The 22,657-nt window shown below is 40.0% G+C and overlaps 1 protein-coding gene across 5 annotated transcripts in view; it reads left to right on the top strand.

Annotated features, from left to right (window-relative positions):
* Nucleotides 1-3,038: 3,038 nt before the first annotated feature.
* Nucleotides 3,039-22,657, top strand: part of trpm6 (transient receptor potential cation channel, subfamily M, member 6) — a 118,706-nt gene continuing 99,087 nt past the window's right edge. For 4 of the 5 annotated variants that reach the window (XR_015776478.1, XR_015776477.1, XM_088076979.1 and 1 more), the window contains exons 1-38: nt 3,039-3,164; nt 3,296-3,375; nt 3,613-3,651; nt 4,224-4,413; nt 4,729-4,942; nt 6,676-6,800; nt 6,899-7,070; nt 7,384-7,558; nt 7,725-7,848; nt 7,935-8,007; nt 8,293-8,390; nt 9,881-10,015; nt 10,684-10,737; nt 10,955-11,089; nt 11,240-11,365; nt 11,705-11,976; nt 12,288-12,516; nt 12,859-13,011; nt 13,111-13,266; nt 13,663-13,791; nt 14,064-14,315; nt 14,424-14,598; nt 15,477-15,591; nt 15,699-15,895; nt 15,999-16,131; nt 17,531-17,969; nt 18,133-18,799; nt 19,025-19,122; nt 19,274-19,376; nt 19,670-19,716; nt 19,849-19,913; nt 20,020-20,045; nt 20,153-20,203; nt 20,344-20,409; nt 20,503-20,801; nt 21,911-21,993; nt 22,067-22,272; nt 22,359-22,410. Coding sequence is in view for 3 of the 5 variants with exons in the window: in XM_088076979.1 (XP_087933105.1) it covers nt 3,147-3,164; nt 3,296-3,375; nt 3,613-3,651; nt 4,224-4,413; nt 4,729-4,942; nt 6,676-6,800; nt 6,899-7,070; nt 7,384-7,558; nt 7,725-7,848; nt 7,935-8,007; nt 8,293-8,390; nt 9,881-10,015; nt 10,684-10,737; nt 10,955-11,089; nt 11,240-11,365; nt 11,705-11,976; nt 12,288-12,516; nt 12,859-13,011; nt 13,111-13,266; nt 13,663-13,791; nt 14,064-14,315; nt 14,424-14,598; nt 15,477-15,591; nt 15,699-15,895; nt 15,999-16,131; nt 17,531-17,969; nt 18,133-18,799; nt 19,025-19,122; nt 19,274-19,376; nt 19,670-19,716; nt 19,849-19,913; nt 20,020-20,045; nt 20,153-20,203; nt 20,344-20,409; nt 20,503-20,801; nt 21,911-21,993; nt 22,067-22,272; nt 22,359-22,410 (5,771 nt within the window). In the remaining 2 variants the exon portion in view is untranslated. The remainder of the gene's footprint in view (nt 3,165-3,295; nt 3,376-3,612; nt 3,652-4,223; nt 4,414-4,728; nt 4,943-6,675; nt 6,801-6,898; nt 7,071-7,383; nt 7,559-7,724; nt 7,849-7,934; nt 8,008-8,292; nt 8,391-9,880; nt 10,016-10,683; nt 10,738-10,954; nt 11,090-11,239; nt 11,366-11,704; nt 11,977-12,287; nt 12,517-12,858; nt 13,012-13,110; nt 13,267-13,662; nt 13,792-14,063; nt 14,316-14,423; nt 14,599-15,476; nt 15,592-15,698; nt 15,896-15,998; nt 16,132-17,530; nt 17,970-18,132; nt 18,800-19,024; nt 19,123-19,273; nt 19,377-19,669; nt 19,717-19,848; nt 19,914-20,019; nt 20,046-20,152; nt 20,204-20,343; nt 20,410-20,502; nt 20,802-21,910; nt 21,994-22,066; nt 22,273-22,358; nt 22,411-22,657) is intronic. The other variant, XM_088076981.1, reaches the window with a different exon arrangement.

Below are 22,657 nucleotides of genomic sequence, written 5' to 3'. Positions count from 1 at the left end.
TCATTGCTGAGAGCAAAATTTTCTATACTTTGGTGTAATTTTAGTTTAATTAATTATGATTCAGTTACATGTTTTAATGAGTGCATTTGTCAGGAGCAGTGCCATTTGATCAACAGAAAAAATAGACGAACCAGAGGGTTATATGTAGGGGCTGACCGATATTGGTTTTTCAGGGCTGACACCAATTATTAGTAGTAAGTGAGATCAGTAACGGTAATGTGGAACAGATATGCATTTACAATAAAAAAAATCAATCTTTCTGGAAATATTTAGAATTTGAAAATTTTGTTTAAATGCCTATAGCAAATGTTTAATCAAAACAGAAACTTTCAACATCATATACAGCAGAATCCCAGCAACTTAGTTTTTTATAGTCAAGTGAAAATTTAAATAAAAAATAAATAAAAATAGCTCCCTGAGGTTTTACAAAGGAACAGTTCCTCCCATGCTGACACGTTCTTCGCTATTTCTAATAATCAATTTTATTGGCGATCATCAAAATAAAATACCAATACAGATAATCGGCAAAGTGCCAAATATCAGCCCTGATAATCGGCCAGGCGATAATCTGTCGACCCCTAATAAATAATATAACAATAATAATAAACTTTATTTGTAGAGCACTTTTCAAGCAAAAACATTAAGTGCTATCCAAAAGAGAAACACAACAACGGATTATGAAATGTGCATAAACGTACACACATTCACATGTACACACAAAGACATATATGCATGTATGCAACAATTCAATAAGAGGAAACACTAATAATAATAAATGAAGGAGAACAGTAAGATTATTAAAGTCCATTAACAATTAGGAAAAGCCTTACTATAAAAATAAGTTTTCAGACGTGATTTAAAAACTTGAACAATAAAGAGCAACATTTTATAGTTATCAACAACAGCCAAGGAGATATATAACTGGAGGAAGTGAACCCTGTGATCAGAGTAGATAGAATAGAGCATGTATGTTTTCCTTTACTGTAATACATCCATGGTATGTTTAGATGTGATCCAGCCTTTGATGAGGTCTCTGTATGGCATCCACGCCCTGCTGTTCTCAGGTGAGTGCCAGTTTACTACATTTATTCACTGGTGCAATGACCCTAATGGCATTTAGTGTGTAACTGAGGAGACATTTGAATATCATTTTTTGTTTTTGTCATTCTTGTCTGCTTTCATTAATTACCACATCTCCAGGTCTGCAGAGCTGGATCAGGAGGGTAGGGACACAGAAGTGCTCCCACCATGTGTCGGTCCTGACTGTGTTTGAAGGAGGAGGTGCTGAGCTCCTCAGGGCTGCTCAGAAAAGCTCCTCCTGCCCTTTGGACCCGCGGCTGATAAAAGAGCAGTCGGTCCTTGTCAGGGGAATGATGAATTAAGTTGTGAGATTTCACTCAAGATACATGAAACCTCAGACATGATAGACGTTTTTACCCGGACTCTACAGCCATGGTAAGCTGTGTTGTAACTACTAGTTTTGTCTAACGTTACTGAAGAGGCTAACCTGTTTGCAGCGTTTGAATAGTTTAGGTAAATATGACGGTCATAAAACTTTTCGCTGTTTCAATACTTATTAGCTGTCGTTAGCATACAGCTAATGTTAGCAAAGTTTCAATGTGATATGTATGTTAGCTAAAGTAAACTTGTAAACAAACGTTAGCTAAAAGGCATGTTAGTGAAGCCAGTTTATTCTGCTTTGCATTTCAATGTCGCCCCCAGCATAACTTAAACAACTTAAATAATGTATTATTTATAAAGCTTACGGAATTTATGGTGACCTCAGTTTTTGCTATGTTAGGAAACGTTAAGTTATTGAAGTTACGTAGCAAACATAATGTTAGTAGCGTGAACGTTTGCTAAGTGACGCTGTGATTACGAGACTTTGAGTCAGTGTTTACATTTTGTGAGAGTTAGGCGTGAGCTCCACAGCATTTCAGAGGAAATACGTCGTGTTTTAGATGTTCATCTCGTTTGATAGCGATTGTTACCACATGATAATAAACTCAGAAAAAATATTGCATGGCATCTAAATAAGGTCAGTCATCAAATACAGGGATACAGACAAGCACCTCAAGAAAAGATACACTATGTTTCCATTAAGAATCGTGATAAAAGTTCAGCTATATGATGCCATATTCAATGCAATACTTTTGTCTAAATTTATGGGATATCTGCCCATATAAAAAAGTGCACGAAAGTATTCGCAAGTACACTTAATGTACTTCACGAGCACATTATTTATACAACAAAAGTGCTGTTTTCGAGTGTACCAATAATGCACTTGATATACTTAATATATGCTATGTTATAGTGCTACTAAAGACATTGAAATATATCAAAGAGTACTTGACTGTACTGTTCTGAGACACCATAAATATGCATTGGAATATACGTAAGTACACTTTTTATTACTAATTCTGCACTTTTTAAAAAAATACTATAATCCAACTTTTTTAAAACTATAATTTAAGTAGTTGAAACACATAACAGATTTAAATCAATTATACTTAAAATTTGTTTGAACACATTTTACTTTAATTATAAATATATTTATCTTAGGTAATAAGTGAATTAACAGTTATCTAAAAAATATTGAAATATACTTAAAGAAGAAACAGCATATTTTAAAAAGGTACATTAGATTGCCTTTCATCTGCATAACTAACTGACAATACATGAATATCACCTCCCATATAGAGTACATAATCTTTAAAGTAGTACTTAATGTTTCATTGTTAGTGATGTGGCAGCAGCACATGGCAAATTAGCGGAGTTTATTGTGCATTTGTTAAAACACAGTGTGCTTCAGAGCCTTGTTTAGTGTTTACACAGTCCGACCCAGAGAGGCAGCACAACATCTTCAAGACGTGTACTTATCTCAGGAAGGGGATGTGTGTATGTTTCCTACCAACAATTCTCTACTCAGTTAGGCCATTGTTAAATTTGTCTGGGAAATGGACCACAGGAGCAGGAGAAACTTTGAAAGACCAGGCGAAGCATGAAGAAAAGACTGCAATGAAATTGAATGAGAGGCTGACTGTTATAGCTCACATCCTGTCAGTGTTTTTAAGAGTGCAGTTCAGGTTTCTATGATGGGGAGGGACCTTCAGTTAGTTCCCATGTAGGCTGCTGCCGGCACTGCAATGAGCTTCACTGAGAAGGTCACTGATTACATTTTTTCAGGAATATTGTGTTTTCTTGCTGCAGGATAAGTTTGTCAGTGCAGTTGAGAAGAGACTGCTTATCTGCTTCAGGATCTGATGGAAGTAAATATTTTCTCTTCTCATTCCAGTCACGAAGGTCTTGGATTGAGGAAACCCTTTCCAAGAGAGAGTGTGTGAAGTTTATCCCCTCATCTCGGGACCTACATAGGTAAACCTGGATCTGGAATCTAATGAGCATCCAAATAATGTGTTAAAGTGTGGGAGTTTTTGTGATTCTCAGAAGACATACAGGAAGGTTGTTTAGTTTGTGCATAGTATGATATCATCAGCAGTGGGTAGAAACAACATTTTTCTGAGAGCAAAACTATTTGGCATTCAGCCCTTACTTCCAGGAATAGAGACCATGTGGATTATTTGATGATGTGTTATTTCCTGTTTCTTACAGATGTATTCCTGTATGTCAAGTATGCCAAAACTTGATCAGGTAGAGTTATAAATTGTGTGTTTATGTGTGTCTTTATATCATCAACAAACTCACTACATGGACACTCCCCTCCTACGCCCACTATTCCAAGGAAACATATGTATTTGAGACTGTGGGTTTATGCGTCACTTTCCTTGACACTTTATTTCATCATTTCCCCCTCTTGCTCTTTTTTTCTCTCATGTCTTGCTAGTTTTAATGTGAGTGCGTATTATAAGTGATTGGTGAACGAATGAGGGATGTGTGGGATTTGTGTAGGCTGTAAAATGATAAACAGGACCAAACAAAGAGATGTAGACCCAAGGACACCAGGAGGTGAAGAGGAAGGGAGGGAGATGGAAAGTGGGAGTAATAGTAGCAGCCTGACTTAAATAGGTCAAATGGAGGCCTGTTAGTTACCTGTGAATTACACCCAACAACCCAACCTTGATTTTAGGCTACTTTACAAATAACTACCTGCTTATTTTTTGCCCAAAGAGTGTAATAAAATGTAAGTGAATGCTAGAAATGTCTGCATTTCTGCCACTTCCCTCCTCCTGCAATGATCAGTTACAAAATCTTTCACTCAACAGATGCTGTTGTGGCCGCCTGATCGGGGAGCACTCTTGGCAAGAGTCCGTTCCCCCCATATCCCTCTATCCTGGTCCTGGACAGGACCTGGAGGAGGACTGGTCTATAGAGCTCCACACCAAAGCCAGTCCCACCAATGCCTATGGGATAGTAGACTTTCAGGACACAGCCACACGTGTCTGCCGGACCAAGGTCTGTGAGTCGAATAAATACAGTATATGTGCTTCAAGGTTAAGGAACAAATGTTCGCTCAATTATCTTACAAAATTTTGATAACTCGACTCCCATTTTCTACAAGAGATTACTCCAAAAATGAAGGGAAATGCTTGAAATGCTTGTCCCAGAGTGCATAAGTGAGGGATCTGGCTTCTGATTGTTGTATAAACAAGCCTGGGCATGCTATGATCTAAGATAGTATCTACTTCAGAAAACAGTCACATTAGCAGTACACAAGAAAAGCACAAAGAGCCTTTCAGCTCCTAAAAGTTCCTTGTGTTTCCTGTCCAGTATGTTCGTCTAGCTGTGGACTCCAAGCCAGAGGTGCTGCTCCAATTGATGCTGAGGGAGTGGCAGATGGACAGACCTAAGCTGTTACTGACAGTACAGGGGGGCTCAGAAAACTTCACCCTGCCCGTTAAAGTCAAGCAGGCCTTCAGCAAAGGGCTGATCACTGCTGCTGTCAGCACAGGGGCATGGATACTCACTGATGGCATTAATACAGGTAGGTGTTATAAACTGTTGTCTGTCTGCGGGGGTTAATATTCCTTATTGCTCTTGAGCAACACTGGACCTTGAGCAACTGTCTGATATGACTCACATTACCAGCATGGCAGTTCAATCAGTGTTGGTTCTGGTGTGAAACGATTAGAAAACACCCTTGTACCATCAGGCCTGTATGATTTTCATTCACCAGAAGGATCAATTTTCAATTGCCTGTAAATTTCTGTTTGCCATGCTGTTGTAAAAGTACTTTTTAAGCATTTTCTTTGGCCGTATGAACTGAAAACGGACTATTCATTTGTAAGGATTTCAGTGAATTCGTTCCCAGTTTCCCTGGGTTTTGATTTTGTTTGGAGGGTAGAGGCATGTTCAAGATTTAAGATTCAACAAGTTTATTTTCATAGGCAAACACAGCAGTTTACACCATACAATTAAAATTATCCCTTTATGCAAAAATCAATGATAAAAATCCGAATAGAAATTAAAGAAATTAAAATGAATAGAAATTAAATTTATTAAAAAAATAAAATAAAAAGTAAGGTGCCCTATGCCTCAAATACACAACAAATATTTAAAAGTAAGGGCATTATGCCTAATGCAGATGCTGCAAACAAAATCAATGCACTACGAATTAATGTAAAATTGCTGCCAGCTAAAAGCCTCTGTGTTGTGACAGTCAGTGAGAGTGATGGGATGAGAGGGGGACGGTGTTTGAAGCTTCAGCAGTTTGATGGCCTGTGGGTAGAAGCTGTTTGTCTTGTTGTCCTGGATTTCACACTCCTGTGGTGTCTGCCTGACGGCAGAAGTGTGAAGAGACTGTGTTTGGGGTGTGTACTGTCCTTGATAATGTTGTGGACCCTCCTGATGACCCTGGTGTTAGAAATGTCCTGAGTGGATGGGAAGGCCGCTCCTGAGATGAGTTGTTCAGTTTTTATCACACAATTGAGGGTCTTCCTGTCCTGAGCAGCGCAGTTTCCATCCTCGACTGTGATGGAACTGATGAGGACACTCTCGACTGTACATCTATAAAAACTGCTGAGGATATTGGTCGGCATGCTGAATTTCATGAGCTTTCTTAATAAGTACCAAGGAAGCCAAGGAATTTAACGGGTTTCATGTTATGTCTAGCTAGCCAGGTCGAGGTTTTCAAATGTAAACATCAGTAAACATGGAGGAATCGATTGGCACCAGCTGAACTGGCATCGTGGTAGCCATTGCACAGGAAAATAAACCAGGACGACCTCCTTGGCCACAGCAGAATAGGCCACATCAGGACATCAGAACCTGTAATATCCTTTGATTCAGCACTGTGTGTGAGGAATTAGAGGTGCTGTCCAGTTCCCGCCGTTCAGAGGCAGCTGCAGAGCAGCGCTGTCCGTGTTAGGGAGGAGCGACCATGGGGCTGTCTGGTTGGGGTCGTGATCTATGGACAATTAAATCATTCCTCAACCAAAAACCATTTAAGAGGACGCAATAAAAACTAACATGCAGAGCACAAATTAAAGGAGTTTATGGGATCATATTTCACTGGATGTGTACCTTTTATAATTCCTTATGCAAACAAATGATTGATTGATGATTGACTGATGTGTTTGCAGTTGCACAAAGAGGAATTTGATTGTTTTGCAGCATAATGGTGTGTTTTATGCCTTTCTTAAGTGAGCTGAAATCTTTATTTATACTGTTGAATTGTATATTTGCTGTGCTTTCAGCTGCTCTTTGCATTCTCTCTAGGTGTGTCAAAGTATGTAGGTGAGGCAGTGAAAACATTTGGGAGCCCCAACCTTAGGAAGAGAAACACAGTTGGCATCACGCCTTGGGGAGTCATTGACAACAACATGGACCTTATAGGCAGAGATGTGAGTTTTTGAATGTAAATATTTCTAACACATTCCAGTGCATTGTTTTATCATGACTGACTTTCGGTTGGCTTTTGTTGTGACTCTACATGGCTCAGGTGTTCAGGCCCTACCAGCCACTGGGGAACCCTTTGAGCAAGAGGGCCTGTCTCAACGGTTTCCACTCCCATTTTCTGTTAGTGGATGATGGAACAATGGGAAAACATGGCTGCCAGCAAGGCCTCAGGAGGAAACTGGAGAAACACATCCAACTACAGAAGATACACCCTCGTGAGTCAGTGTGTGTGTGTGTGTGTGTGTGCCTGCCATATATACACAAATGAAAAAAGCACAGATTCATAATTCAAGATTGTTATTGTCCCAAAGATTAAGAAATTTTACTTGTGCTTTCCACACATGCTGCAGCCATAAAGAGAATGTTACATATACAAAAAACATACATATGAAGGTATATGCATGCAAAGGTTTGTTAATAAATAGAAAGAGAAAACATAGGAAGCTTCTAACAAAACCTAGGAAAGCAGAAAAAAGTCAACTCAAGCAAAAGGCAAGGAAATATCACCCTCTTCTCTCTTCTTTGTAGGACTGAACCAAGGAGTGCCTGTTGTGTGTGTGGTGGTGGAGGGAGGCCCTGCCATTGTGTCCACAGTGTTGGACTATGTTAGCAATGTTCCCCCTGTGCCCGTGTTTGTGTTCGAGGGCTCGGGCAGAGCTGCTGACCTGCTTGCATTCTTACACAAGCAGACTGCTGTTGACAGGTATGTATACTCACCTCACTGAATCTACAGTAGTAGGTCTGAAGGCTCCACCTAACTGTGTAAAATGAATGTTAAATTTAAAGATGATGTTATATTATATGCAGCAAGTGTTTAATGATCAGACATGTCACAAATAATAACTTTCACGTTTTCTGCATTTTTCTAGACAGTTGGATGCTGACATCAAAGAGGACTTCCTTGCCAGGATTGGAAATGTGTTCGGCATAGAGATAGCAGAAGCCTCTCAGCTCTACACTCTGCTCCTGCAGTGTATGGATCACAGAGAGTCTGTAAGTCAAACATCATATGGGAATGTGTATGTTGTGATTTAACACATTGAGTACTCACTCTACTTCTATGTGTCTTTGAACAACAGATAACCATCTTTGACTCAGAGTCAGAGGACCAAACGGCACCTGATGCAGCCATCTTGACAGCTAGTCTCAAGGGTGCGTATATTTCTCCTCTTTGTTGTGACAAAAGACATTTTTCGCTGCAGACATTTTGACAAGTCAAAGCAGGAAAACCACAGGTGTAATTGATAACATTAACAAGTGCCGCATCATTTGTAGTTGCAGGTTTGTTATTGCGCAGGCCGACTCACTGGTGCATGTGAATGGAACAGTTCAATATGATGTTAGACCTGGGCTTTTCTTGCTATGTAAATGTGTCAGCTGTGAGAAGGGTGTACCACAAGTTTTGTTGTATGTTTTTTTGTTCTGTATAACGAACAGGCACCAAGGCCAGTCCTGCAGATCAGCTGAGTACAGCACTAGCCTGGGACAGGGCTGACATTGCACAGAAAGTCATGGTGTACGGACAGCACTGGCAGGTGAGACTGACTTAGAGAGCCTGTTTAAACCTGGTATCAACATACGTTCTAGTGATCTGAAGACAAGTGGACAGCCGAGACACACGAAAACATATATACATATATATATATATGGAGAGAGAGAGAAAGAGAGAGAACTAATCATCATTGTTAAATGATATCATAATAAGAGCTATGAGTTTGGCCCTATTCTTGCATGAAGATGTGGAACAAGCAGCATCCCATTTATTAAAGAGGAATTCACTGGAGCCTCCCCTAATCCAATCTGCACCACCCAACCAGCAAAATATGGGTTAATCAACCACCCGAACATGACCTGACCTGCAAGCCGTGAACTTTGTTCATTATAGTGGCACAACTTTTAGGACTGAGACACAGACAGAGCGCTGCAGCTTGTGTGCGTCTCAGAGATAGAGAGAGGTGAAAAGCTACAGAAAGAGGGGGAAGAGAAGATGGAAGGTGAACAAGTGCATGCACTGTTTCTGTGAGTTATTAATAACTTACTCGGGATTCTGCTTTTCTCAGTTTTTGACATTTGATGTTTTGATATTTTTCCGGTAAGCTTACAAAACCCACCGCATCAGTACAGCTTTTAATAGGCTGACAAATGGATTTATAACCTCTTAGGTACCTGTGAGACAAATGCACATATTTGAGGTTGGTATATCCTTTCAAATAAAATTTTTACCTCAATTGTTTTGGCGGTTGCTTGAATATAAGAAGACAAAATAAGATTCTTTTAAATTTTTTTCTTTTTACCTCCACAGATTTTATGAATTTATAATAATTCTGCCAGCTGGATGGACCCCTTCTGTGGGCTGGATATAGCCCGTGGGCCACCAGTTGATGATCCCTGTTGAAGTTATTACATTCACACTTTTGCCAGCTGCTTGTGAGCATGCTCGCTAGTCACAGTAGAAGTTGTGTTTGTACAGCTGTAGATATTACTATCAGTAGATATCAACCTGTCTCCTTCCATAGGGCGGAACAATGAATGGTAATGCAAAACTTTGCTCATCTTGTTATAGAGAGTTAGCTCTTTATAACAAAACAACCACCAAGTCCTGCAGCGATGACGTAGTCCTTGTCGGGAATGCATCAGGAGATGTCGGTGTTTAAACTGAAATAGATATTCAGTCGAATGCATCCCAGACCACATGAGCAAGTGGTTTGAGTGATTGGATCACAGTGTGTCTTCGTTATTGTTTACACTTGTATCCAGTGTTGTCCACTTGTGATTGGATCACCCAATACGTTGGTTTTTTTTTTTGGAATCGAACTTGCGGCTGCTGTGGCAAGGACATAGCCTTTGTCCAAGGGGCGCCCCCTCTACCAGGTGAACTACAGGGCGCCCCACCAAAGATGTATGTTAATACCGGATGTAAACAGGCTATCAGTGTATCACAGCTGCAAGCTGTGGTGTAATAATATGCTATTATATCACATAATGTCATTCTAAAAACCTTCATAGTTGTAATTGCTGTATGTAGGTGGGTTCCTTGGAGCAGGCCATGCTGGATGCTCTGGTGATGGATCGGGTCAGTTTTGTCAAACTTCTGATTGACAACGGCATGACTATGAGACGCTTCCTCACTGTGGATCGCCTCGAGGAGCTCTATAACACGGTTATAATAATATATTTAATTATATTTTTCTAATGTTTGCAACTTTCCATCTCCCTCACAATTTCTTATATACTTATGTCATTGGTCATGTATAGAAATACAAATACACTGAACAAATCTTATTGTTAAAACATATTTTTAAAGAAAGTACTTTCACCCCACAGTACTTTTGTTTGTCTTGCTGTACTCTTTACTCTAGTTTCCCCTTGGCTCACACTTTGTTGTACAAACAGGAGAAATTCAGTTCCTTTGTTTGTGACTCTTGAAGCACAAATTCTAAAACTGTGGCTTTGATTGAAATCACAATAATGCACTGTAAGTGTTTTGCACCAATAATCCTGGTCAATTGCGTTCCCTGCATTTTCCCAGTTGTTGTTTTAGGATGCCTTTTGAGATCACAAGACTCTTTGTCATCAATGCACTCACACTTGGCTTTCTCCACACTGCCTTTATCTTTTGTGTATTAAAGCCTGTTTATTTATTCATAACTCTGGGATAATAAGTCCCCCTAAGAAACAAGCTAAGGATCCCCGGGCTGCTGCTGTTTATGCAATGTGCAGTTGTGTTAAAAAGTAACCAGCAGATCTTTTTTGCTCTTATTTGGTAGTTTGGGTTTTCTGTTTACTTCTCTGTTCTCTGTGAATAATAATACAAGTTTCTCTCCACAGCCACAGGGCCAGACAGACCTTTTCCTGCGCCACCTCGTTGAGGATGCAAAACAGGTGAATAGTGAGAATACCTATAACCATGTTCATTTTAAATAACACTACATATTGCACATTTTTCTCAGACATTATTAGCTTTTACAGTGGATATTGAGTTGAGCTGTATTTATGTGTACCATAGGTGTATTTTTCTTAATTTTTGTAACAGCCATATCTAAATGTATATTGCATGTGTGTATTTACTGTATCTATGTCTGTGTGTGTGTTTGAGTAGACTTCTCTCCCCATGGGTCACCGTCTGTCTCTCATTGACATGGGCCTGGTAATAGAGTACCTCATAGGAGGAGCGTACCGCAGCACTTACACACGTAAACACTTCAGAGCCGCCTACAGCCGCCTGCGGGACAAAGTGAGTAATGAATTTAATAAATTAGGGGGAAAAAAACTAGAAAAAAAGGTTTTGGCTTTGTTCTTTTCTTGCGTTTATTAATTGTAACTACCCTTGACCTTTTTTACACTGTTTGCACTCTCCCCATTGTTTTTTTTCATGTGTGTATAGCAGGGTAGACGGGACAGTTCCACCTCCTTATCTAAACAGAGACGGGGATTAACACCAAACCCCTCAAGGGGCAGGAGTCTCCAAGACCTGCATTTCTTTCGAACCGCTCAGCCCTACAAACCAAAGGTTTGTGGCCTTTTTTTTTAGGTTGCTTACTGAGACAACAGAAAGTCCCCTTAAGCTATTCAAAGCAACACCTCATGTGTTTTTGAGAATATCTCATTATGTCATGTATAGCTCAGCCACTGTTAAGATCTTGAAGGCAGCACTAACACGTTTAAAAATAGCCATCAATAAGGATTCTATTTTTATATTATAAACTGTTTTGTTTCTTGCCGACTTGTTCTATCTTGCCCTCCTTCATCTCCTTTTGCACTTTTTGTTTTTCTCTTTATGACTCCTTCCTCTCTTTATCTCCATCCGCTTCTTGAATTCTTTTGTGCATACCTTTACTTTCCCATCTAGGAGCAAGATGTATCACCCGCGAGCAGTGGAGAGATCACAGTGAGCCCTGGCCTTAGTGATGCTCCCCTCCTGGTTCCCTTCAACTTCAATGACCTGTTCGTGTGGGCCGTGCTTCATCAGCGTCAGCAGATGGCACTTTTCCTGTGGCAGCACGGCGAGGAAGCGCTGGCACGTGCTACTGTGGCCTGTAAGCTTTACCGCTCCATGGCCTTTGAGGCACGGCAGAGCAATATGGATGATAACGTTGCAGAGCGATTCAAGACACATTCGCTGTAAGTGTTAATATGTTTCCGTGTGTGTTGTCAGTAGTTAAGCAATGGGGACAATTCCAACCGAATAAAGGTATGTAGTCACACAATTAAATACCCCATTAGTAATTTTGACCTGTAAAATGATGGCGCTGCCCTGTGTAGTCTATGTATTACAAGATACGATAAGTTCCTGTATTTACATTTTTTTCTTAGTACAGGTGGATTTTTGTATTTCATATTCACATTCATTATTTAATCTTTATCAACTTAATGCTGCTGGTTCTATGAAAACATGCAGATGATTGTATGTCTCTCCTGTCTTTGTGTCTTAGTGAGTTTGGTCAGCTGGCAGTGGACGTGTTAGACTGTGCATTTCGTCAGAACGAGCAGATGGCCATGAAGCTCTTGACTTCAGAGATGGAGGCATGGAGCCACTTCACCTGTCTGCAGATGGCTGTCTCCTCATGTCACAGTACATTCGTCTCACACTCCTGCACTCAGACCCTCCTCACAGATCTTTGGACTGGGCCGCTTAACATGAGAAAAAACTCCTTTGTGAAGGTGAATGTTGTAACCATTGCAGAGATATTGGATAAATGAGAGAAAATTCAATAAGTTTGTAGTCTCTGATTGTAAACTCAATAACACAGATTTTCTTGTGTTAGGATGTATTTGTATTGCTATAAAAAGAAGAAATGACTGAAAAAATATAAACACAATCAACAGTAATGTCAGTAGGTCCGGCACCCTCAGCGTCCCTTTGACATTACGATGAGTCATTTGATTCAATGTTATGTTAAATAAATATCCCCTCACTAAGCTTATGTTTAAAGGTATTGTTTCCTGATTTTTCTGAATAGATCTTCAAGCTTACATGACACACTTGTTATGTTTCTCTTTCAGATAATCTTGAGCCTCCTCCTGCCCCCTGCCATCTTGCTACTGGAGTTTAAAAGCAAAGCTGAAATGTGTCATGTACCACAGTCCCATGAGGGAATGATGTTTGGACTCGAGTCTGTGAAGTCAGCACCAGTCCACGAGGGAACTGATCACACAGTTAAGTGCCAGTAGTGCACTTATCTAGCCTTAGTGTTGCACTTGTTTTGATTTGTATTTCATTCTCTTCTCCTCCTCTACTGTACTCTACTCTCACAGGGCAGTCAGGATGCAGAGCGAGGCCCGTCGTTCGATGATAAATGTTTTGGTCCCGTGTCAGAGACTGTATCCTCTATCACCGTGCAGTGTCTGTCCTGGATCACACGACTGTATGATTTCTACACAGCTCCTGTTGTCAAGTTCTGGTTTCACACAGTAGGTGGTGTGCATTTTGTTTTACTGCAGAAATATGTCAAATATCAAATATTTCTCTTTCTAAAAACAAATAAAATAATTAGCACCTTTTAAAACACAGTTACAAAGTGCTTTGCAATAAAAACAACACGCATTTAAAACATAGAGAATGTAGCAAAATAAGAGCCAAACACTAGGCACGTAATAAAAACAGGATAAGATTTATTAAAATGCCATAAAACATTAGGAAAACCAGAAAAAAAGCAATTCTAAAAAAAAGTGTGCTTTTAAAAGTGATTTTAATTGGCAGAGAGTACCTCCTTGCATTTGATTCAGAATCTCTGTAATTATTTGTCCTTGTTACTTTCTGAATTGAATTCTGAGTTAGTTTTTTTCTTTTTGCTGTTTCCATTTAAGATGTCCTACTTGGCCTTTTTAATGTTACTCTGCTACGTCGTCCTGGTGGAGATGGGGGATAAACCCAGTGTTCAGGAGTGGCTGGTCATAGCGTACATCTTGTCTACTGCAGTGGAGAAAACCAGAGAGGTGAGTTGAGTCAATTTTATTTATAAATCCTCATATAAAAAATTAGAGAGATGTGTTATTCCTTACTTGTCTTCTTTACTCTGTATTTTTTGATTTATGTGCATTTTTGTATGAATTTGTTAACATTTTTTAATAGAAGGATTTACACTTTACAATAAATACAATAGAAGTAATTATTCCTGAATACAATCCATAAGAATCTTTTTTTAAAAAAGAGCAATATGGCTTAAATCGTTCAAAACAAAATTCAAATATATGCACCTCTTAATCAGGTACTGATGTCTGAGCCGAGGAAACTGAGCCAGAAGCTGAAGATTTGGTTCTCAGAGTATTGGAACATATCAGATTTCATTGCCATCCTACTCTTCCTGGCCGGACTGATACTGCGTTGGCATCCCGATCCCTACCGGACAGCAGGACGCATCAGTTACTGTCTAGACGTCATCTTCTGGTTCGTCAGGGTGATGGATCTGCTGGCTGTCAATCAGCACGCTGGCCCTTACCTCACCATGATCACTAAGATGGTGGGTAGAGACTGAACACAAGAAAGAAAGTGGAGGCTTGTGGTTGTTTTGTTGCTGTTGTTGTTGTTTAGTCACCCATCTCTTCTCTCTCTCTCTGTGTTTGTTCAGACAAGTAACATGTTCTTCATAGTGGTGATGATGGCAATAGTGCTGCTGAGCTTCGGGGTGTCCAGGAAGGCCATCTTGTCACCAGATGAGGAGCCGTCCTGGAGCTTAGCTCGAGACATAGTCTTCCAGCCATACTGGATGATCTACGGAGAGGTCTACGCAATGGAGATAAATCGTAGGTGGTGGAGTATATACAAAACACAAAGATATTTATTCAGTACCAGTATTGATTTAAAGAAGTTGAGTTTAACTTTGACGACGTTGGTGTTGCCTTGAGATGTTTAATGTGTGGGGCTTGCTTGACTCACATTTGTATTCCGATGTGTTTTATTAATTGAAGGCTAAAGATCAATATGATTATTATACGCAATGTTTAACCAGTCTCAGAACTTTACCATATCATACCCTTGATCAAAATTCAGACTGATATGTTAAGAAAAACAAAATGTTTAAAATACCCCTGACATTTTACATTGTATTGCCACTGTTAAAGGGATAGTTCAAATTTTTTAAAGTGGGGTTGTGTGAATAACTAATCCATGGTCAATGTACTACCTACAGTAGATGGATGTTGGCACGCACCCAGTTTGGAGAAGCATGCTGGAGTATCACCACAGAAGCTACGCAGTGTACTGCTGTGGACGGGGGCAGCAGTAAAACATATTTTTCTTAAACTTAAAAAAAATCATCATCAGTCTAAGTGTGCGCTGTAAAGAAAAACAATAATTAGCCTTGCAGAACATGGGAGCTACTGGTCCAGTGCTGCCTCTATTGGTTAGTTTGTTTGTGTGATTAAGACTTGAATCTGAGACAACAGAAATCTGACCTAACCTTTTAAAACACCAAAGTCACACAATAAGACAAACCAAATAACTTATCAAAACAGCAGTATGTCTAGCGACATTAAATAACAGATTTTATGAAAGAGGTCTAGTGTCAATGTGCAGCAGTACGCTGCTTAGCTCTCACTGTGGCACTCCTGTCTGTTATGATGGTATTGTTTGTTACTCGTGTAAGGTCTTTCTGTGTGTGTGTGCGTGTGTGTGTAAACAGCATGTGACGATGGCGCTCCGTGTCCTCCTGCTTCCTTTCTTACGGCCTTCCTCCAGGCCGTCTATATGTTCTTCCAGTACATCATCATGGTCAACATTCTCATTGCATTTTTCAAGTAAGAATGTTTATTAAGAAAATTTAAAAAATACATTTTTACACTTCAGGACTGCAAATAAATTAAAAACTGTATTTATTTAAAAAATGTTATCTTCTTCAAAATAGCAACATCTACTTTGACATGGCATCAACATCCAATAGGCTGTGGAAGTACAACCGTTATCGCTACATAATGACCTATCAGGAAAGGCCATGGTTGCCGCCGCCCCTTATCCTCCTCAGTCACATGACTTTAGGATTGAAAGCCATCTACAGGAGATTGAGTGGAGATGCTGAGAGGGAGGAGAGATGCCCTGGACTTAGTGAGTACTGCACTGTGTAAAGCTAACTCAGCAGTTTTCTAAACACATCTTATGAGTCATTTCACAGCATGTGTCCATGTGTAAAGTCACTTCTCCTCACCAGAGCTCTACTTGGGCCGTGAAGATCTTAAGAAGCTCCATGAGTTTGAGGAGAAATGTGTAGAGGCCTACTTCCATGAGAAGAGCGAAGATCTCCACAGCAGTCAAACTAACAGGATCAGAGCCACAGCTGACAGGTTGGATTGATACTCTGATTGATTTGTTCAAACCATTAAAGGGATGCGTCTTAATTTGTGCCATCTGAGAGGAAGACTCTGTAGCTCTGTGTGTCCTTCAAAATCACAACCGCAAGCTTCTGACTTGCCTTTTACATTTGTTTTACTTGTGTCCTTGCGCATGATGATGTGTGTTGAGGACATTTCAGAGTTAATGCTTACATAAACAGCTGGCCTAAATAGAAACATGAAATACTGGGATCTCTATATGATGTAGCAGAGAAGAATGTCCTAAAAACTAAAGATGTATGTGCTCTGCTGCCCTGCACAAATTGGTTTTGGCTTAGTGCAGTGAAGTGATTATTGTCTCTAAAATACATGCAAGCTCAAACATCTGTGCCCAAAGCCAAAACCAATACATTTTTCCCACTATAATATCTACAGTGGTGCCCCCTGTTATCACATTTTACACTCATTATCACTGTATTTTGATAATGAAGGTAATCGATAATCAGGTATTTAAGGTTGATGTAGCAGTCCTGAGATGACTGAGCTCATTTTTAGTGAACTCATGACTGATCAGAAAGGGCATTTTTTTCCTGACACGGATAAATTATAGTTAAGTGAAATGCATGTGAGTAGTCATTCATGTCAGAGTTTAATCATAAAAAGTGATCTGAACTTACAATTGTCTTTTGACAGAATATTTTGATAAGTAACTATAAATTTGATTTATATTATCACGTATTCTAGCAAGTATGTATTCCATGTTTAACTCCTCTGAGTTTGAAGATCGAAATTCTTCTTTACATTTGAACTCAAAATGTCATCATTTGTTTTGTTTGTGGCTTTAAAGAGTTGCTTACATTGTGATATTGGCATGAGATTGAAAATCAACATGTTACACGAGGTGCTTTACAGTCAAAGAAATCAAGTAACATGAAATAAATAAAACAAAGTTAAGACACCATTTAAAATACGCAACGGGACAAGACATAAGACACAAGCTAAATCATAAAATACCACATGCTACCTAAATGCCTGTCTGAACAGATGGGTTTTTAGCTGTTTTTTAAAGAGTCGACAAGACCTCAAGCTTATTGGGAGGCTATTCCAAAGCCAGTGCAAAAAGGTTAAAATAAGTGTGATTTTTTGTTGTGGGCGCAAACCTCATATCTCCATATTGCACTATTTTCATTTTTTTTCATGAATTAATTCTTTTGGTCCCCCTCTACGTCTATCAGCGGGTTTTACCATTTCTCAACATATTAAATGTATTTATTAAAGTTTATGACTCAACCTATCTCCATTGGACTCCATTGGATAAATACACAGCGTTTTTTCTAATTCTCGAAAAATATAAAGATAAGATAATTTAAACAGTGTGAATGTCTTTATTTTAAATGTTTTGTCTCACTAGAGCCGAGGAGATGTGCATGATGGTGGGGGAGGTTTCAGAGAAGGTCAACTTCATTCAGGACAGCTTGTCGGAGCTGGACTCTCAGCTGGGTCAACTCCAGGACCTTTCGGCGCTGGCCGTGGACACCCTCACTCTGTTCTCTGCTTCTGACAGCCTTCACCAGAAGGAGGCACGCCTGGCTCAGTGTAGACCCATCACTGCGTCCCGGCATATCCTCCCTCACAGCTGGACCCTTATGCACAGAAGTGGAGCGGACTGGGATCTACTAAATATGAGGAGATCGTTGGCCAAGTCGTGCAAAAGTACCCCGCCTTCTTTACTCAAGGGCCACGCTCTGGCGGCCAGTAGACTGGCATCACAGGAGTGCCATGTTGGAGCCAGGGGGAGCAGGGGAGGAAGACAAGGACACACTGAGGAAGGAGAGGAAGGAGAGAAAGAGGTACTCACTGTTTATTGTTAATAGCTGTTGCAGGAAGTGAAAGAAAATGAATAAGCACATAAAACTGTTTTTTCAGCATTATAACAAAAAACAACCAGATAATTTACTTAAAGCTTATGCACTTAAAATATTTTTTTTTAAATATATATTTTTTTTCTCTGAGGATTCACAGTCTGCTACTGTTGACCATCCCAGTGAGAATTTGTTGGGGGTCTCCAGACCTGCGTCTCATGCTTCCTTCTTGCACCTCATTCATCTCACATCCTGTGATTCCTGTGGACCGTCCCGTTGCACATCTCCTCTTTCACAGAGAGGCTTGGAGTCTCCACATCATAAACTCTGGACATGTGACCCATACCTGTATCCCAGTCAGGAGGAAAATTCCATGGAAGAGGAGGAAGAGGAAGAAGAAGAGGAGGAAGAAGAAATTGCACAAGAGGAGGAAAGGACACATGAAGAGCTTGCTGATACAGAAGTGTCCAGAACTTCTAGTAATGCCGTTCTGCTGTCTGACCCTCAAGACATCCCTGAGGGTGTAACAAATCCTGCCTTTTCTCAGGACGATAGCCGACCAAGTTCTCGGTCCAGATCCTCCAGCCAATTGGGAAGACCTGTGAAATCTCCCAGGTGGGCGCAACTGTCCAGAGACCGTCCCTACGGCTGCTGTAGGTCTCTATCATCCAGTGTGGAGAATATGACTTTTTCAGGGGCACCTGTTAGTCCAACGAGGGGATCTTTTCCATGTCTTAATGAACCAGTGAACGAAGAGAGTTTGTCTGATGGGAGGAGTTTAAGGGATGACGCGTCGCTACAATGCAGCAGGAGCAAAGGTACATGTGTTAGAAAACAGGAGTCATTTCAAGTAGATGGTTCAAAACAATATGATAAGCATGAGCTCATAATCTTGATGTTAAGCATGCAGGAAATATCAGTCATTTAGCAAAAGCAGTAGAACTGGCCATTTCTAAAGGTATGCATTATTTACTGAATTTGCTTTTGTGTTATCAATGCAGCCACATTTTTTTAACCACTCATGTGTGTTTTTGTTTCTGCAGAGTGGTCCAAGTCCTCTGACTTCACTCAAGTATCAGACAGCAGAGGCAAAAACCAGAACAGGAAGACAGTGAAGATACAAGAAAGCAGTCCAGATACTGTAAGATTTTCACAGCAGTCCTGAGATTTATTTATGGCAATTGGAATTGCGTCATGATTGCTCAGTAATTCTTTGAAAATTGCATGGATCATAAAATCCTACTTATTGTTGTATTTTATTTTCTGTGACTTTTTTCGTTACTTTAATCCAGCTGACCATGCAGTCCCATTTGTCTGACGTTGGCTGGAGAAGGTGCCAGAGACTGAGAGGAGAACATAAATGTTGGTCGGCATCAACAAGCCTCAGTCAGCTCAGTAAGGACCCACAGTCTTGTTAAAATCATGCACTTATTCGTAATTTGTAATACTGTATGCATATGTTATCCCATAGAACCAGAATGCAAAGTGGCGCAAAAAGGAGAATGACGGGGGTGTTAAAGAGCCTTTTGGTTTTTCAAACAAAGGCCTCTCTAAATTCATCATGTAATCAACCCAGCATGCAAATAAGGAGACAAAGAACTGTGAAGTAATAAAAATGGGATGTATAAGTTACTTTCAGTGTGAAATTGTTAAAGATTTGAATATTGAAAATATCAATATTGTTTCAGATTTTGAACCAACGGATTTGTTGCAGAAGCAAGTGTTTCCCCTGCAGGTAAATCTGTGGAAATTTTTGGAAATTAGGGTAGTAATTGTGGAAACATTAGAATACTGAACAAAGAGAACATAAACAGAGTGTGTAATATGTCAGTGAGATTAATCTGATTGGCTTTGCTTTTGCCTTCAGGATGTGTGGAGCCCCACTCACTCAGTATGGACCAGCTGGGCCAGATCCATGAGCCACAGATCTTCGTAAGTCTGCTTTGCTGTTTGTTGACCTGCCATAATATTCATAAATTTAACACCGCTTAAAAGATGTAATCATTACATCACGTTTCTCTTTTTGTCTCTGTTGCAGTTTACAGAGTGGGATTGCCCCTGAAGGTATTTCTGAAAATTTTCAATGAAAAATATTTGTATGGTTCATTTATTAATTATTGTGAGATTTACTGTTTCTGTATTTTAATTTCCATTTGTTTTGCTTTCTGCAGCAAAGAGCTCCTCATTCCAGTCCACTGACAATTTGTATCCGCACTATTCAGGTATTAAGCATGCAGAAAATTATGTTTGAATAATTGTTGCTTTCAACACTTTTAGTGTCCTAGATCACAAAAAACTTTTTCTACTATAATTGTGCATCTGTTTTTCTGGGATTTCATGAGCAAATATGCTTGGTTTTTAGCTGTGGAGAGAAACAATCTGATGAGACTGGCTCACACCATTCCCTTCACTCCTGTTTCCATTCTGGGTAACTTTTTGTTTGTTTCTTGTTTATTACTGTGGTTTTACTTTGAAAAATCCATCTGTTGAAGTTCTTCCCATGTTTTCCTCATCTGTGCAGGAGGTGAAGAGGTTAGCATCTACTCCCTGGACGAAGTACCGTCTGATGCTGACCCTGAATCCAGCACAGTCTCCTCCTGGTCGTCACGGGGCCTGTCTGCCATGCTGCAGCCCATCTCCAGTGAAGAGGGCTCTCTAGATGGGGGTCTTCGGCGGGGCTGCAGGGTGCTGTGCACCTGGGCAGAACGTGACGTGCTCAGACCTGGTCTGGTATATGTGGTCAAAGCCTTCAAGCCAGAGGTTGTTCGTGCCTGGCAGAAGTACTTCCATGGCAGCACGGCACTACAGCTTTGTCTAAGAGTAAGTGTACTTAAAAAGTAAAGTAAACATAGTCAGGAAAACACTGAAAAGGTGTTGAGGACTCTTTAGGAGCTGATGGATTCACCATTTAGCAAAATTGCTCCTCTTTAGTTACATCAGGACACCGTCTGAACCTTTAGCTATGTATAGACCAATATGGTCTCTCACTGCCACTGCTGCCTGCCGGCTGTTTACAGTTGCATAACTTCTCCCTTCACCACTACGTGTGGTGGTGTCTTTCAGCTCAGCTGTCTGTTCCACTAGTAGAGACCAGAGACTGAGCTCTCGTGGTTCATGCTGTACGCTACGTACAATGAGTTTTTATAGAAAGGGGAGCACCTGTGTTTATGATGGCGTTAAAAAAACATACCTTCGGTATTTCTAAATACCTCGGTATACTGTGATACCATCCAGGTCTAATTCACACAGTTTACATCCTTTAAATGTGCTTGTTTTTGCCACTTACATGCTCAGATTATTATTCAAAGTGTCTAACAAAAAGGATTATCTTTGTGGGGATCCTTTCCACGATGTTGTCAAAGAGTAAGATCCTTTTTTTTAACCAGAAAAAAACCTTGGAATTGCTGTCGCCACTTCCACCAGACTCCATTTAAATAAAGTAATTTTATCCTGTACAGGACCGGCATATTTTCACGTCTAACTGGATAAATTAAGGGTTTATTTCAACCAAACCAGAGTCGGTTATTGTTAGAACAGTAGAAAGACAAACCAAGATGTTTTTTGTGAGTTTTATTAATTAATTTATTTTTTAACTTCGAATGTGTTTAAATTATGACAAAATTATTGTGTATTTAAAGGGAGTCTGGTGGGTTTTGCAAATAGATTTCAAGGCTGTTTCTGTCTGAACAAAAGTATCTTACAGTGTATCTCTGTAGGGATCTTTGCCATAATGTTGTCAGACACATAAAAGAAAAATCTGAGCATTTCAGTAGCAAAAACAAGCATATTGCAGCCTGTTTCACCACTGCTGTCTGCATCGGTTTGTTCAGTATTGGAACACTTTCAAAAAATGTTTGTGCCTGAAAAATTATAATAATAACAATGCTCCTTTTAATTTTATAATCAACCTCTGTTTGACACCCTTGAAGGAGATCCAGCAGCAGAGAGCAGCTCAGAAGATGATGCAAGTGTTCAACCAGATCAAACCGGATGATATGCACCACTCACCAAGGTGTGTGTGTGTTCTCCAGTATATGCGTGTTTATGTGTCTGTGCGTGTTCTAATGGTCTTTTCTTCCCATCAGGTTTCTAGATGTAGCGCTGGTCCTTTGGCATTCGAATGGCCAGTGGCTGACTATTGAGAGGAACATGTCTGGCGACTTTAGGAAGTACAACAACAACACAGGAGAGGAGATCACCCCCTGCTGTTCACTGGAAGAAATGCTGCTAGCGTTTTCCCACTGGACATATGAGTACTCGTGCAGAGAGCTTCTAGTGCTCGATATACAAGGTAGACTCCTCAAATGTGCACACATGTGAGCTGTTGAGTTTGCTCATCTGTCTGTCTTTTATTTATTTATATGTGTTTTTTGACAGGAGTTGGAGAGGAGCTGACTGATCCTACAGTCATCATGGCAGACGATCAAAGGTACAGTAACCACCAACATATCAAGGTTATTAATGACATCTGGACAATACTTTCAAAGCACTCCTAACTAAGCCTAGAGAAATTCTCACAAGGAGCCCTTGTGTAGGAAAACTCTCAGAAACTAAAAATTTAGGGACAGAAACTTATACCTCTGTAAGGAGAAGAGTTAGATCAGACATACATCCCAGCAAGATCTGCTCTGTAACGTTTCATTAACTCACCGTCATTTATTGTTTAGTGAATCTCT

This window comes from Plectropomus leopardus, chromosome 4 (assembly GCF_026936395.1).
Source record: "Plectropomus leopardus strain MGB_pleo_1.0 chromosome 4, ASM2693639v1, whole genome shotgun sequence".
Taxonomy (NCBI): domain Eukaryota; kingdom Metazoa; phylum Chordata; class Actinopteri; order Perciformes; family Serranidae; genus Plectropomus; species Plectropomus leopardus.
This window is presented reverse-complemented; position numbering and strand designations above follow the sequence as displayed.